Source organism: Myripristis murdjan, chromosome 11 (assembly GCF_902150065.1).
Source record: "Myripristis murdjan chromosome 11, fMyrMur1.1, whole genome shotgun sequence".
Lineage (NCBI taxonomy): Eukaryota > Metazoa > Chordata > Actinopteri > Holocentriformes > Holocentridae > Myripristis > Myripristis murdjan.
This window is the reverse complement of record NC_043990.1, coordinates 30,799,465-30,817,381: the sequence shown is the minus strand read 5'-3', so window position 1 is coordinate 30,817,381 and position 17,917 is coordinate 30,799,465. Positions and strand designations below refer to the sequence as shown.

Genomic DNA, 17,917 nt, shown 5'->3' with positions numbered 1-17,917 from the left:
TGTAATGGAGCTTTACACTGACTGTTGGATGTTCTGATGTCCTAGTGGGAGCTTTCCATCTTGGTGCTGAATGAATTCCACTGGAACTGACATTGACATCCACAAGAAATAGAGATAGAAAAACATTGATTTGTCACCTGACAGCAAATTATCTTACTAACAAGAGTCAGTGACAATAGCTAACGTTAGCCACTAATGTTAGCTAAGCTAGCTACAGCTAGTCATCTTCAATGGTAGTGCTAAGAGAAAGACTATAGAAAGTGCTACACTGAAGTCAAATGTGTAAATAAAAATCTGGTCAGAAAAAGCTTGTTTATCATTGGCTATGTTTTGTCTATCGTTTTGTTGTGATGTCATGTATGGGTATTTTGGCAAACTCAGATCTCTCATCTCCATAATTCCAGCTTTCATCTTACAAGTAACATAAGAGGGTGGATTAATACTAGTTCCAAGTTCAGGGGAAAGCTTCATAATGTTCAACATCACTAAATGGTGTTTTTTGGTAATACTGTGCTGGACAGTTCTACACAAATGACAATATCTGTATTACATTATTTAGAGTATTATATTCTAACTTCAGTCTAGTAAGTTATTAACATCTAACTCTTTATCTAGCTATAGATAGATGGATAGATGGATAGACAGATAGACAGACAAAGATATAGATATATAGATATAGATAAAGATGTGTTTATGTTTAAATTGAGTAAATTTTTAAATTTCCAGCCAAACTGGAACTATGAAATCATGAAACAGCATAAGATGGATGCACAACAATGGAAAAACATTATGCTCAAAGAGCTGAGACTTTAATCCAATATAGGCAAGAATGAAAAAAGAAAGTGATATAGTCTTAAAATGAATATTTTTATGAGGAATGTCTGCTATGGAAGAGAGAAAGAGAGAGCCTTACAAAAGTGAATCAACAGGAACTCACTCCCTCTGATGTCACTTTGGATTTTGCCAGGCAAAATAAAAGCCTTTTCCATTTTGAATGTTGTGAAAGAGAGGTCAGTTCTGCTTGATCCCACCCAGTCTCTCAAATTGGTCATTGAGCATTAATGTGTTGTAAAGTTGTGCGTCAAAATTTCACCATATAGAAACTGTGCAGGTGAGAAGCAGAAATATTTTTCATTTGGAAACTTTTTTTGGATGTGAATGAGGGGTTGTGAATTTTTTTTTAGTGCTGATGTGATGGCTACTCTAGACAAGCATTTTACTCCACACAGAAGTAAAATGCTTCCCCAAATTGATATTGATCTTAACATGGAAAATTCTTAAACTCAGCAAATCCAGAGTTTAAGAAAATAAATTGTTTCTTCCTCTCTATTTCTTAGCTTAAGCTTAAAGATGCATTGGACTTCAGTTGGCTAAGCATTAATCAAATCAAATGCCTTCTGCTTGGTGCAGAGGTTGGAGATGAAAGATGAAAAAGGGAAATGAAAGTAATTAATGAAGTTTGTGATTTGCATAATTTGCAGTATCTGAGCTGTGCTGTTTGAATAATTGACAGGCTTGCCTGGGGCTTTATCTTGTATCCTCCCACAGGAGGACTCTTAGTATGAGAAACCGTTGCTAGCCCCTCAGGGAGCGTCTGCTGTCTTAGTGATCAGATTGTTGATGACGATGCAGTTTTAGTTTTCTTTCCCTGACGAGATTTCACCCTCAATGACAATGTACATAATAAGCTTTCAGACTTTTACTGTTTTTTTTATTATTATTCAGAAAACACTTGGCCAGCATTTTAATTTTTTATCTTAGATAATTAAAAATATGTTCGCTCTTCAAAGGAATGTTTTGATTGTATATACATGTGTTTAGACTCTAGGAATCAAGATTTTTATCTGAAATATAAAAGGGGCTTTGTATATTTTTCTAGACTGACATGCCTTGTTTTGATTTTCTTGTACTGCTATATAATATGTATTGAAACATCACTGCAGCTGTGTAAGATGATGTACAGAATGCAGTTAATATTTCATAGTACTGTCCTCTTGATAGAGCCTTCATAAACTTTGTAGTTTTATGGAGAGAAGGAACAGAGAAACCTGATTAGTTTTTTTTATTTGTTTGCTTCTACCTCCCCACCCCCACCTCCCCAGTCTCCTGTGCTGAAGACCCAGACAATAACCATCTCAGACGTCACCAACTCAATGAGAGGAACTGTGGCTAACAAGGAGGTTCCCATAGTGCACACAGAGACCAAAACCATCACATATGAGTCAGCACAGGTGAGACGCATTCTGTGATTTATAAACAAAACAAATTCTGCAGACACATCTTCCTTGTATGTGTAGCTGCAGTGGAGCTTATCTGCTGATAAATGCTGTTATTGCTATTGTTAAATGTTATTTATTTTTCATTCATATGTTGTTGTTACCAAGTTTAGTTGTTTGATCATGTGTGGACATTTGTGTAGTTGATACTTTTTTTTTTTTTTTTCAAATTAAGTGCATTGCAGATAGACACACACACACATACACACACACACACACACACACACACACACACACACACGTTAAATTACAAGAAATAGAGAAGAAAAATAAGAAATATCAAAATATATGCATTACTTAAAAATGTATGGAATAATGTGTGTTAATCCTAATTTAAGTATGTACATTGTGTGCATGATGCAAAAATATGTGCATTAATCCATCCGTCCATCCATCCATCCATCCATTTTCTGCCGCTTATCTTGAACTGGGTCGTAGTGGCAGCAGGCTGAGGATTTCAGCCCAGACAGTCTTTTCCCCGCCACATCCACCAGCTCCTCCTGGGGGATCCAGAGGCTTTCCCAGACCAGCTGGGAGATGTAGTCCCCCAGGGTGTCCTGGGTCTGCCCTGGGGCCTCTTCCCAGGTGGATGTGCCCGGAACACCTCCACCGGAAGGCGGCCAGGAGGCATCCTAACTAGATGCCCAAACCACCTCAACTGACACCTTTCAATGTGGAGGAGCAGCAGCTCTACTCCAAGCTCCTCATGGATGTCTTATCTCCTCACCCAATCCCAAAGGGCCACCCTTCAGAGGAAACCCATTTCGCCTCTTGAATCCGTGACCTCATTCTTTCAGTCACCACCCAGAGCTCATGACCATAGGTGAGGATTGGGACAAAGACCAACTGGTAAATCGAAAGTCTTGCCTTCTGGCTCAGCTCTTTCTTCACCATGATGATCCGTTACAGCAGCCGCATAATTGCTGCCACTGCCCCAATCTGCCTATCCATCTCCCGCTCCGTTCTACCCTCAATCGCGATCAAGATCCTGAGATACTTGAAGTCCTCCATTGAGTCAGTTACCTCGCTCCCCACTCGGAGGAGCGAGGTAACTGATGGAATCTCTCTCCCTGCTCATCACTCATTGATCCCAGATTCTCAGGAAACCGATCCATATGTGAGAATAAGTAATGCATTTTGATGCTCATGTTGCATCCAAGGTTTCTGAAAGCAGTCAGCATATTGGTGACAAGGTCTGCATAGTTCCTGGCCTTGTTGTTGCCAAGAAGGTTCTTCACGACCAGAACAAAAGCCTTCCATGCTTCCAGTTCCACTTCGTTCATTGAGTTTTCAAACTGAGGATCTCTGATGAGCTGACGGATTTGAGGACCATCAAAGATGCCAGCTTTCAACTTCTCTATGGTTAATCCTGGAAAAGCATGGCACAAGTAGGCGAAGCAGCCACCATCCTGATCTAGAGCTTTGGTGAACTGTTTGATCAAGCCGAGCTTCATGTGCAGTGGTGGGAAGAGAATCTTGTCTCTGTCTACCAGAGGAATGTTGATGACATTCTTTGCTCTGCAAGGCACCAGTTCCTGCCGCACCGGCCAGTCCTTCTTTGTGTAATGCTGAGCAGTGTCCCCACTATCCCACATATACAGAAAGCATGGGTACTTGGTGAAGCCGGACTGTTGCCCCAACAAAAAATTTACCATCTTCAGGTCAACACAAATAAAAAGTAAAATCTTCAGAATTTGTTTATTGCAAGAAATATGAAAGAATTTTGTATCATAGGACATGAAAATGCCCATCAATGTAAGCAAAAATGGTAAAAAGCCAATATGTAGCATAGTTCAGAAAGTTGACCTGATTGAGCAAAACCAATGTGATTTTTGGATTCAGCACACCAAAATTATCCTAAATCAGCTCAAAAAACTTAAACAATAAATTTGTTGTTGACCAGTGACCAATCCTACATAAATCCTGCATTAATCCTACAATCATATTACCACGACACATACAGAAGTTAAGAAATTGAGAATATGTAAAAAGTATACTATACTATATACTATATTCATCATATGTTCACAGGGGTATTGCAATACTGAATTATTGTCAAGTTCTACAGGTATAAAAGCGTTGCAAAGTTAATTAGTTAAATAAACAGTTTATATAGTGTACAGTTAGCAGTCTGGTAACTCAGACTATCTGACCCTCAACAGCAGTCGTTAAAAAGTCCTATGGCCACAGGAAGGAATGACTTCCTGTGGCGCTTTGTTTTGCATCTCAGTGGAGGAAGTCTTGCACTGATCCCACTCCTGTGCTTGGCCAGTGTGTCATGGAGTGGGTGGGAGACATTAGAAGCAACTGAGATTTTTATTAAAATGAGAAAACCTAGTCCATCTTGAAAGCCAATCCACCTTACGTGAACCTGGTCAAGTTAGGCTAACCCATTTTGGCTAACTGTGGGGCTAACCCCCTGCACTTTACACAAGAAACATGGGAACTTGACTTGGTCTTGAGGAGTTGTAGCATTTTTTCACTGACAAAGAGTCTGAACTGTACACATATGGCACAGTTATAACACTAAATTCATATTCTCTGCTCCAGTCACCAGCCTTACTATCTGTCACTCTGTCTCTCTGTTTCTTAACCACACACAACCTGTGCACTGAGCTACAGGGAGCTATGCAACTTTGTGCAAAAACAATAACAAAAACAAACAAACAGACAAACAAACAAACAAACAAACAACCATGGAGGAATGTCTGATTGTGTTATAATTGTGTATTTAAAAAAAAAAAGAAAAAAAGAAAATACACTGCTTTCCAAACAACTCATTAGTTGGAACTCCAAACTGCAGATTTCTGACTTCCAGCATGTATTCATGTTGCAGGTTAACACAGGAGAAAACATGGATGCCTGAAATACGTTTGGCGGAGGTGGTCAGTAACGTTAAACGTTAAAAAGCTATGTTAGTGCCACTGTGATGCACTGCGCAACCCAATGTTGTGCTGCTAGCTAGTCAAAATGGGGCTTGTTAAAAATCCTAGAGAGATGGTAAAATAGCTGGTAAATTCCACGTATTACAATAATCAGAGTGAAATATAAATATATTTCACAGATTGCATAAGTACACGTCAAGTTATGTGCTAAAATGTCAAATACTTTTAGAACAACTCCATTCTTACAGTTAACAATGAAGGCCACCATGTTTGATGTCATCACTGATGTCAAGTCGGAGAAATCAGAGCTCTGAAATGACATCCAAATTTCTGACCTGTAAATCTGAGTTTGATGCCATATAATTCATTTTTAAGGAGCTTGTGTTTTTCCAAGTTGCAAATTGTCTTGAATGCAGCATTACAATTGCATAATTTAGAAAAAAGCCTTTTTTTTAATAAGCACACGCCAACTGGCATGACATGTAAACAGCTGGATTCTGAACTGTTTCTATGGTAACAACCACTCACTGAACATGGATTCCATCTCCTGTTTCCCCTAAATTGGTAATTTTGGCCTTTTATCTGAAAAAAAAAAAAATCCTTTCATTATGAGCATAGTCCAGTAAAGTTGTGGTTTTGTCCCTAGTCCTCAAGAGGTTCTTGACTAACACTGAAAAGGTGTCTGTCCTGCAGCCGGTGGACAGCCTGGCTGAGAGGGAATCGGGAGTGCTACTGAGTGCCCAGACTATCACCTCTGAGACCGTCAGCACCACCACCACCACCCAGATCACCAAGGTCTGCCAACTCTTCCTCTCTCACCACCACAGCCAACTCCAGGCCAGCAATCAGTAGAAATCAATAGTGTAAATTACCACCATGCTGGCAAACAAATTAAAACTGACAACCATGCTAGTGCTTCAACACTGTGCACTTTACTTTCCATCAATTGTGCCAGCAACATTGACTTTTCACTGCACCACATTTAAGTACCTGATGAGGAGTGAATGGAGACTGTGAGGTTAAACCACACCGTCTGCCTAGTCACTGAGCACGTTTACATGCACACCTTATTCCTGTATTAACCGGAATATTCGCAATATTCCAGTTGCGCACGTGTCATGTAAACACGCACCGAACCTGATTAAGGTCATATTCCGGTTGGAGAGAATTCCGAATAAGACCCCTGGCATATTCCTGTTCCAACTGGAATATTGGGGCATGTAAACACCTTAGTCGGAAAACTCCCCGAACCGGAATATTCAGTCACGACTGCGCATGCTCGACTCACAAGGAATTCTGTGGCGTCTTTGTTGCTATGGTTACCTGCAAGCGGGGAAAACAGCAGGGCGAACAGCAGCAGGAGACTGCAGTCCACCTTCAGCTAATGAAAGACTTAAATATCACGGAGTATATCGATGGGAGAAAACATAGAACTAGCAACAGAAGAAGAAGAAAAAGAAGAAGAAGACGAGGAAGAAGACTTCTTCGTCTGTTTTTCCGGCAGACCAGACGCCTATACGCATACTGCTGCCCCCCGCGGCTGAGTGTCGCATTACGTCAGAGAGTGGAATGCGCCGAAACACGGGGGCATGCCAAGTAACATGTAAACGGAATATTCCAGTTGCCGCGGCGCAGTTACCTTAACCGGAATATTGAGCCGAACCGGAATATGGTGTGCATGTAAACGTACTCATTGATTTCTACTTTGCAAATCAGATGTCTGTATGAGATTCTGGGTTGGGGATCTGTGTCAATTTTTATTAGGATAAACCCCTTGAGATGTATCAGCTCATTTTTGAGTGGGTCCCAACATATATCACAAGTTAATATCAATACAGTAAAATACAGACAGACAACAGGCAAACAATAAACAAAAACAAAGGCAAACCATTTACAGGTGGCCAAAGTAGCCAATAATAGACGAACAGTAGAGAGGGAGTGGATCAACAAATACCATCAGGTGTAAACATCAGATAGCTTTATTAATAACAAGAGCAATGCATGATTAAGACAGCAAGAAGGAACACTGGGGTCGACCAAGTTTCAGCAGCACAGCTCTATGAAGAGTTGATTTTTAAAAAAGGCTGACCAGATCCTTAATGATCCTACCCATCCTCTCCATCTAACATTTCAAAGAAATGGCAGGTCAGGGGCAGAATCCTGCAACGAGAAATGAAAACAGCGAGGCACGGCAAATCATTTGTGCCTACAGCAATTAGGCTGTTAAACAAGAAATATTGCTAACTGTCTAGATTGTATATGATGTGTATGAATGTAAATAACTGTGACTGAGGCCTGCGTATGAGTGAGGAAGAGAGTGATTGGGTGTGTGTGTGTGTGTGTGTGTGTGTCTGTAAGTATGCTGAATGTATTTTAGGTTGCCCTTTTTTTTCTTAATAGCTGAGGGGTTTTGTTTTTTTCCTATAAATGTGTGGGTTGTTTTCTGGGTGGGGGTGTGGGTGTGTGGGAATGTTTCTATGCATTTTGTTTTATGTATTTATATGTTAGAAGCGAGACGTATATGGTGTGACCACATGAATTTCCTCTTTTAGGATAATAAAGTTTACCTTGACCTTGACTTTGAGTCCATCTCTGGACTGTAGTTTATTGTCTCAGTAGGGAGGACCAGTCTCCATCCTTTGTGTGTGTGTGTGTGTGTGTGTGTGTGTGGGTGTTTGTTTATATGTTAGATTTTCCATCCTGTTTCATCTCTGTCTTCCAGACAGTGAAAGGAGGAATATCTGAGACTCGCATTGAGAAGAGGATTGTCATCACCGGAGACACCGAGATCGATCATGATAAGGTGAAGAATGCATGTTTGGCTTCCCAGTGCAGTATCCCATTTTCAGGCTGTGTGTGCAGGTCCTTAGAAAGACATAAGAAGTACTAAATTCAATTTTATAAATATTAAGCCTTAAAAATAAACAGCTAAATTTGAATTCATGGGGTCTTAATTTTCACATAATGATTTTATCTAATTTCATTTATCTGTCTTTTAATTTCTGCATGAAAAGCAATATATCTGATGTTACAAAACCTACTGCTGAACCTGATTATTTTTATACTTACATGCTACACTTAACCTGCTGGGAAAATACCTTGAATGGATGAACCTAACTCACTTAATATTTTCTCCCATATACTACATTTAAGATGCACACAAGAAAGCAGATGATTAACTTTAACATCTGTAAAGAAAAATCTATCCTTGGTGTTACCTGTCTCAAGTTCTGTGTTAAAAAAGTCTTGGTCAGGGGCGCCCTGGTGGCTCACCGGTAAAGAGCGTGCACCATGTACCAGGGCTCAGTCCCGATCGCAGTGACCGGGGTTCGAATCCGACCTCAGGTCCCTTGCTGCACATCATCCCCTGCCTTTCCTGTCTATCTCTACTGTGACTGTCAAATAAAGCAGAAATGCCAAAAAAATAATCTTTAAAAAAAAAAAAAAAGTCTTGGTTAGATTTATTCCAACATCAGCCTCCTTTAGCTAAAGCTAAAGGAGGCTGTTAGATACCCAACCATATTCTTACTTAAAACTAAACTGGCAAGACTCAATATTTATTACTCAACACTTAACTGCAGTGCTCATTTTAATGAGAGAAAGGTGATTTTCCCCAAAATCTGTTGTAAATTTTATTAAAAGTGATCTTGAAATGGACTTCAAAAGCATTAAATTGAACTCTGATACCTGTAGACACCATGGTTTTATTAGTAACATAGTGTGAACCCTACCTTGTTACACTATTCTTTTCTTTTTAAAAAAAAAAAAAAAAAAATGAGGGTTAGTAGGTTTTGCTGTATTTACACACACGACTCATTCTTTTCTTTTGGACATAACTGCATTTTGATCTGGGTTGAGTAAAAATAAGTGACCACATGGGATTATTTAGCATCTTCCATTTCTGTGTTTACATGTCGCGGAAGCCTATTCCACATGCAGTGTGGTTTATTAGGCCCAAAAATACTATTCCATTTAACAGAAGGGTATTGGTCTGGTGTTGATATTTCCTTCCTTAGGCTTTGGCCCAGGCTATAAAGGAGGCAAAGGAACAGCATCCAGATATGTCTGTTACCAAAGTGGTGGTGCACCAGGAAACAGAGATCACCCCAGAGTAACAGGCTGAACCCTGGGAAGGTGAGCAGTCTACACTGAACCCACCTTTAACCACCCCACATGTTGCTCCATTCATCCATCAGTCTGTCAAAATATCATTTAAAAAAAAAAAAAAAAAAAAAAGCACAAAAGAAATTGTGGACATGAGATTATATTCCCCTATCAACAAAAATAGATTTAAGGAAGTAGAACAAATTCAGTTGATATTATGGTTGAGATTAGGCAACAAACATTTCATTTTTAAAAGGTAATGGTTTGGCCATTGAAAAAATTTACTCTGAAAATGAAAACTTCACTCACAGTAGAAATCAAATGATAAGGAGTTTGGAAACAAGACATCCATTTGACAGATCACCTATTAAAGGACCATGCTGGTGATTTTGCATATTTAGTGTAATATCTACAAAATGTATATACTTCACAGTGTAGTTTGGAACTGTGATATCATTTTACCTACCTTTTATACAGCCATTGGTTTCATTCATTCCGCCACAAAATGAAATTTCAGAGACTTCAAAGTTTCGTCACACCAGTATTCCATCACCGGAATAAATTAGCTTTTCTAAAAGCAGCAGCACTGTTGTGTTTTTTATGACTTGAACTTTGGTGGAATGAGACAGTCTCTGTGCTGGAAAATAGTCCTCAGGGAAATGTGTGCATTATACAGATAAGTATCAGTTCCATGTTTTTTGAATATTGATGTTTTTTTTAGCCACAGAAGCAAAACATCATAAGGTGGGTGTTTCAACCACTGTCTCAAATTTGAAAATCAAGGGATTTTGATTATATGTTGTGAAATCTTTAGTAATCCTGCATAATTTGCAAAATAATTTGTTGCAATGTAAAATGTGGGTAAATAATTATAAATGAGCCAAACATTCAAAATAACTGTTATGGTATGGTGTATTTGCAACTTGTTGCTCTCACCTCAGTCCTTTAATTTCCATGTGATTCTGCTCTACCCTCTACCATCCAAACAGCATGGCATTGCTACTCTCACTGTTTGACGTCCGAGACAAAGCACCACATCCAAGTCCAATAATCTGCTACAGCCTCATCTTTCCAGATAAATGGATACAAATGGGAATAGCAGAGGATTTACTGCCTCTACTCTGCACTGCTAATCACTCAGTAACAGCTAACTGTGCATCCTTGTACTAGCACAAAAAACATGCCTGCCTTCTGTAAGTGTACAGGCAAATTCTGTGTTTTGTCGTGGTTGAATATACCTTTTTACACGGGGAGTACCACAGAGCACCAATAAGGTTGCTTTTAAAAGAACATCAGTGATTTTATTAAGCCTTCATTTAAGTGGTAATTACATTGCATTTTTTTTTTAAAGGAAATCCATAATGTGCTATTGAAGAAGCATTTGTAGCAGCCACTATCATAATTACACCACCAAAGCAATTACCAGCTACACCGAGAGAAAAAAAACACAAGCAGAGACTAAACGAAATTATGTAAATATTGTGATTGTGGTAATCATAGTGTGATTACGCTACAGCAACCAGTTATATGATCCAAAGTATTATATAATATTCTGCTTTATTGCCTTAGCACAGCACAAAGTCTTTGCAGTTTTGTTGCACTACCTAAGCACATTGATTTGCTTATAAGAGTTTGCTCAAGTCCATTCCAGCATGAATCAAGGTATCTCAGCATGAGGTATGTGAAATTGTGGTGCCCATGTGGCTTTAATTGTGGTCTTGTTTGTGCAAGTAAAGCGTCCAGGCCAGGAGTCTGGTGCTGTTTAGCTGGCTGCCAGGGTGGTATGTAAACACAGCAGGCCTGTCTCCTGCTTTATTTTACCAATGGGGGACTAGGTACAGCCCCGGTGAGCTCAAAGCATGTTAAAACCCTCTGCACTGTCTGACAGACCAAAGGAAGCCTATGTAAACAGCTAGCTCCTCCCCCAAAAGAGAGAAACTCAGCCTCAGCTGCTGAAGAAATCATCACACCTTTGCTCACTACAAAATGATTCTAAATCTAAAATTTATGCTTTGAGACCATTACATTGAAAACCTTGTCTGGAAGATAAGCATATCATGAAAGAAACTGATCTTGCTTAGCTGGTACCTTTAGTCTGGGATAACATCATTAAAGTAACACATGTTGAGGAGACACACCTTGAGAAATTGTTTCTAAGGATCTATGTTAGATACCTATCCATGTCACTGCCACTTGTCTGTAAGACAGTGCTGAGGGCTCAAACACCTGTTGAGCCCCTGCGTGCAAAAGCACTGCTCTGTTATACTTCTATTCAATCAACTTAGCAGTGTTTACATCGGAGTGAAGCTTGAGAACAGCCATAACAATCACCCACACCCTAGTCCTGCCAACAAATCCTTCCTTTTTTTTTTTTTACCTCTGTGTGTTGTGAGTACAATGCCCTTCTTTTCCAACCAAGACATGTTCATCATCATGGGCTGCGTGATGAAGCTGGTAACACCTGGTAACATGTTAACATCAGAACTGAGCCAGAATAACCCAGTAAGCATGCACTGCGATTAGAATCTTGATGATGGTCATTGACTCACTCCAGTATTAAACAGGTTACCAAGGAATGGAATTACCTTTTATCTGTTGGATTAGACATATATACCATTATGGGTCCATATTTCTGTAACAAAAAAATGGCAACAGCAGTACTTACTGTTACTATTACATTTGGGGTCATCATTTGTTTCCCTGAAATTAGAGGTAAGGCACTGCTTAGTCAAAGAGGAAGGGAAACTGATTTCTGCAAACTGGTTTATTTGCAGCAACAGGGTGATTAAATTCCTGATCATGTAAACACATTAAACTGAATACAACCAAGGAATTGACACAAGCCAGGTTACTTTGGCATGGAAACACAACCAGTGTTATTGATCAGATTGTGCTTGCAGTTCTAGGAGAGGTGTTCCTGGTGAATATGAAGGTTTTAGGTGGATTGTGCAGTTTTGCAATATTACAATATTTTGGCTCTAGCTGTGTCATGTACAAGCACAAAATTAATTAATTAAATTTCGTTGTAGAAATTGTGATATCTTGCGTGCCACTTCTTAAGTTTATTTTTTTGTTGTTTATTCATATTTCTTTTTTAGTTAATTTTTATTATTTACTGTTTATTTTTCACTGTACAAATCTTTAAGGTCTTATCCATATATATTCCCCCTTTTTTTTTTTTTTAAATCATCAATACATAAATAAAGAAATTCTTACAAGTTCTGAAACTTCCAAACTATTTACTCCTTCATCAGCATGGAACAGGGAAATGCCTTTTAACTGTATCTACTCAAGGAAAAACTGTTCAAAATCATATGCTAATGTGTCCATGGTTGACTGAATATCGTTAACAAAACATTTACTTTAAACAGTCACTATCCATGCGTTTGTAATTATGTCCATGTGCAACATATAAAATTTGCTTCTGATAGGAAGTATTTTTTTTCCCTTTTCAACCTAAATTCTTGTGTCAGTTCTTATCTGTTAAGATCAAGTTGGTGAGAGGCTATCTGAATCTCTCTCCCTCTTACATCTAGGAAAAAACACTCAGCTGCCCCCACCCTCTCCTCACTTGTGTCATCATTTCCACGTTTTACCTCAGTGCCCCCCACCGCCACACCCAGCTGCACTGCCTTGGATGATAAACACCAGACCAAATCAGAGGGAAAAAGCTTGAACTTGGACCCCTGGACTTAGACCTCCATGCTTGTGGAGTTTGGCCTGAAGGAGATGGAATTGTCAGAAAAAAAAAAAAAAAAAACCTTCCAAGAATCCTCCGGTATTCCCCACAATCCCCCCCCCCACCCCCCCCCCCCCCCCCCCCCCCTCTTTTCCTCACTGCCAAAAGACAAAGCACTGGACTGATCGAAATTTCTTTTTCTTTTCTTTTTTTTAAGGAGAAATGAAAATAAATTACAGCATTTGTGGATTTATTCCTCTCCGATTTGTCTGGAGATTTTAAGAAAATTTTCAAGGGCATTTGGTCTTTTAATCTTGAGATTACTGGTACTTTATTTTTCTACAGCTTTTCTTACCATCATAATTGATTATCAACAACTTGGAGGTCAAGTTTTTTTAATGACTTGTTCCAAACTACATCAAGAATGGGATTGTGGGTGATTTTTCTTGGGACTGTACATCATCAGGGCATAAGGATTCCTCTCAAGTTTTAATACTGGTGTCATCTCATGTACAGTAAATATTATTTTATTTTCCCTCTCAATGTGAAAAAATATTTTTTCAATGTATGTGTAAAAAGATTGATAAGATAATAATTTGGGGGATGATTGTTACATCTTTTGCTTGTTTAAGATAAGTTGGCATTTTTTCAGTCCATATCTCACTAGGATGTGGCTTTATCACAACCGAGGAGACAACAGTATGTTGCAATGATGACAATTTTATTTCATTATTTATTCTCATCTTTTTTGTGTTTTGCATTTTAGATAGCCTGCCTAAGTACAGGTATATGTAGCTTCATGGTTTTGTATTAAGCAGATCACCAGCTAGAGCTCTGTTAATTTGTACTGGGCATGGCAGCAATGTTTTGTTCTGCATACATTTCATTCTCACGTGTTTCTACTTTTCTACCAAAAGGGGCAGTGTGTACTCAGCCAACCCAGAATGTTTCCCATATAACTCAAACAGCATTGAAATTAGTTAGATAGACTTAAATGGTAGACTTGGGTAGACTTAAATGACAATTGCAAAAGCAACTCTTTTCATTATCAGTCTCTACAAGGAGATAAATATTGTTATGGTAATGTATATTAAGTATATTAATTTACGCTGCAAGGTATAAGGCCAGAAGATTAAATCCAACCTCCTGTGTAGTATGCACTGTCCCTTCAAAATAGACACATATTTAGTACAGCACATGCATTTTCTAATGTTTGGTCTATTTTAAAACATGATGCTTTTTTAGTACAAATAATATTCTGTGCAGCCCCTAATGTGTTGTAGTTACTTCAGTGTGCTGTCGTCTTCATCATGGCACTCCATTTTCTTTTGTCTGACCTGGGAGCTGAAAACAAGCAAACCAACACATATAGGTTTGTGTTTCGTTCTTAGTTGTGAACCTTCTCTTTCCCATTACTGGAAAACAAAATGTAATAAAAGAGCACCATGCACTGAATAAACACAAGTGTAGACACTTTATTCCATGCTTTGCTTCCTGCTCTGTTTGTACACTGTACTCTGTCTTTCCATGTTTTCACTGGGTTTTTATTCATTCATTCATTCATTCATTCATTCATTCATTCATTATTGTTATTCTTATATTCATTTCTGCTTCAGAAAAGTTATTATGTGGTGGGTTTTCTAAAACATCATGGTATAGATTGCTAACCTTTAGATGTTTTTTACAGTGAAATAGCCAGAACCTGGGAAACATTGCAAGTAAAAAATGGTGTTAAAAGTTGAGCTCATTATAATTTTATGAATATCTCAGGAACGGCATATACTAGCCATGAGCAGTTTTTATCATCAGATGTTGAGACTTTCCAATGCCTTATAAAGCTTACTGCAAAAAAAAAAAAAAAAAGAAACAATAAATAAATAAATAAACAAACAAACAAACAAAACCTATTAATCTAGAAATGGAATGTGATTTTGCTCTCTAGTGGACAGGAGGTGCATTCCCCCCTGCAGTGCCTTACACTGATAGTTGGAATTTTTACTTGTATAGTGGTATTTGCTGGTTACAAGAACATCACCACATAGGCTGAATAAAGGCCGGATTATGGTTCTGCGTACGCGAAGTGTACGGCGGTTGTACGAAGCTTACCTTAGCTAAAATTCTGGAAAGCCTGGTAAGTGACCAACTGAAAGCATATTTACACCAACATTCTCTCCTGTCTTGCTTTCAGTCTGGTTTTAGGAAGGGACACAGTACAGTTACTGCAGCCACTAAGGTTGTAAATGACATAATTGTAGCACTAGATAGCAATCAACACTGCGCATCCCTCTTTATTGATTTCTCTAAGGCTTTTGATACTGTGGACCATGACGTCTTGAGGCACAGACTTATTGGTATAGGTCTGTCAGTCTCTGCTGTTGGTTGGTTCTGCAATTATCTGTCTGACAGGGCACAATGCATTAAAGCTGATGGCATCACCTCCAATGTCTGTCTGTCCACAAGGGGGTGCCACAGGGCTCTGTGCTGGGCCCTTTACTTTTCATAATTTATATAAATGATCTGGGTAAGGATGTCCTTAATGCTGCTTTTCATTACTATGCTGATGACACTGTGATTTACTGTTGTGCGGGATCTCTGTCTCAGGCTGTTGAGTTTTTGCAGGCTGCCTTTAATCAAATAGAAACCCAACTCCTGCAGTTAAGACTCGTACTCAATGTTAACAAAACTAAAATGATGGTCTTTTCTAAATCCAAATCGAACCCCAAGTCCTTGCCTGCTGTATATACGGCTCACGGAATTCCTATTGAGACGGTTTCTTCCTTTAAATACCTTGGTATAATACTGGATGATGATTTGTCTTTTAAGCCACACATTGAGAAACTATCTAAAAAGCTGAAGGTAAGGCTGGGTTTCTATTTCAGAAACAGAACCTGCTTCTCTTTTAACTCCAGAAAAAGGCTTGTTGCTGCCACATTCTTGCCAGTGCTTGATTATGGTGATGTACTTTATATGAATGCCTGTTCCACTTCATTGCATATGCTGGATGCCTCTTATCATGGTGTGCTAAGGTTCATAACTGGTTGCAGATCACTCACTCACCATTGCATTCTATATGAAAAGGTAGGTTGGCTGTCCTTGTCGGCTCGAAGGTTTCAACATTGGTACACCTTCATTTACAAAGCTTTAGTTGGTCTGTTACCTTCATATCTCTGTTCATATCTCACCATCTCTTCAAACTCATCCTACAGCTTGCGCTCTCAGGACTACCTTACCACCTCAGTTCCACGAGCTCGTACTGAGTTTGGGAAGAGAGCATTCGCTTACTCTGCTCCTTCAACCTGGAATGGTCTCCAAAAAACTCTTAGGCTTAATACTCTCATTACCATGTCTAGTTTTAGAACTCTTATCTCAGACCTGGTAATATCTGAGAGGGGAGTATGCAAATGCTTCCCTGTTTGATTCCTCGTTCTGACCCCTGCTTGTTTTCTGGTTAATGATCCTGCCTGATGTGTATTCTATTTTCCTTTCCATCTCTTGCCCCATCCTTGACTTTTAACTGCCCCCTCCCAGCCCGGCTGTTTCTTGCTTGCTCTTGCTCTTATATCCTTCTGCATTTATGTTTTATGTCATCCCAGCCTTCCTGTGCTACCTTATTCTCTTCTTTATCTCCCCCTGGCTGCTGCTTGCGTGCATGCTCTCTTGCTCTTTTATCTTTATTTTATTCTTTTTGTTTGTAATCTTGTCCTGCTCTGGTTGTTCTTGGTCTTATGTTTGTATGTTGTTGTTTTTATGTCAGGTGATGCTCGTAAAAGAGCTCTTGGAGCTCAAGCTTCTTCCTGGTAAAATAAAGGCTAAATAAAAAATAAAAAAACAGGGTGTGTGTGACCGCCGCAGAGCCTTGCCGCGCACCTTCGAAAAATTGTAGCTACGCGAACCTCACATAGTCCTCCAACGCAGGCCCCCCACTGACAACAAGAGCTATGATTGGTCCGCCGAACTACATCATTTCCGGGATTTCGCTCCTCCAGTGTTACGTCCTGTTGTTGTGCCAGCAGCGCCATTTTAAAAAGAACTGCTGTTGTGATCGCATTTATTTATTTATTTATTTGGATCCCCATTAGCTGTCGCCCTAGGCAACCGCTACTCTTCCTGGGGTCCACACAAAATATAAACACTTATACAAACAAACAAATTAAATGTAAACAAAGATAATAAAGATGTGTTATGAAAAATAAAAATATATATAAATCTTTAGTGCTATTTTGACGTGTTTCCATGGTTTTTCCACCCGCTCTGTTTCTCTGACTGAAAGGGTTGTGTTCAATGGCGTAACATATCAGCATATTATCAACTTTCATGCACTTTATTACACTTTATTGACTTTATTGATAAAAGTCAAATCAGACACGTCGCTGATAAACACTAGGATTATGGGTAATGTAGTGCTTCGCAAATAAAACGTGTTTTCTTAAAATAAAGTTGATATTATACGGGACTTGTGGACTCGGCTGAAGCACATGCCATCGTTACACATCCTCATAGCTCGTGGTAAGTCTGCCTTGGATGGTTACAACGTTATGGCTAATAATCAGACTTTTTCCGGAATATCGATTAAATTTGCTCTTCCAGGATCTATGAACCACCACCCACAGCGTGACGTCTTTGAAGCCGAGAATCCGTCCAGCACGGATCCTCGTAGACTTTCAGTGGATGCTGTTTGTGTGGTGACCACACCGAATCAAAACCATAGAAATCTATGATTAAAACAGGTCACGTGCGAGGAGCATGCAATGCGTTATTAAGAGGTCATGCTCATTTCACGGATTTCAGGTTAACCCCACGCCTCCCTCCCCAGATTTCCACGGTGACAGTGAGGAAAATACTTCTGAGCGGAAGCTACATCAGTTAGTGGTAGCAGCGTCCATAGCAACAGCCATAGCAACGATAGGAACCTGAAAGAATCTTCGTAATAACTAACAAAGAAAACATCATATACATTAACTGAACGAAGATTT

The 17,917-nt window shown here is 39.2% G+C and overlaps 1 protein-coding gene across 4 annotated transcripts in view; it reads left to right on the top strand.

Moving 5' to 3' along the window:
• epb41a (erythrocyte membrane protein band 4.1a) overlaps positions 1-14,422 on the top strand; it is a 121,148-nt gene extending 106,726 nt beyond the window's left edge. For 3 of the 4 annotated variants that reach the window (XM_030063849.1, XM_030063848.1, XM_030063847.1), the window contains 5 exons: positions 2,103-2,231; positions 5,840-5,956; positions 7,884-7,964; positions 9,178-9,295; positions 12,802-14,422. In XM_030063849.1, coding sequence (XP_029919709.1) covers positions 2,103-2,231; positions 5,840-5,956; positions 7,884-7,964; positions 9,178-9,276 — 426 coding nt within the window. In that variant the 3' untranslated portion in view covers positions 9,277-9,295; positions 12,802-14,422. The remainder of the gene's footprint in view (positions 1-2,102; positions 2,232-5,839; positions 5,957-7,883; positions 7,965-9,177; positions 9,296-12,801) is intronic. The other variant, XM_030063846.1, reaches the window with a different exon arrangement.
• Positions 14,423-17,917: the final 3,495 nt, after the last annotated feature.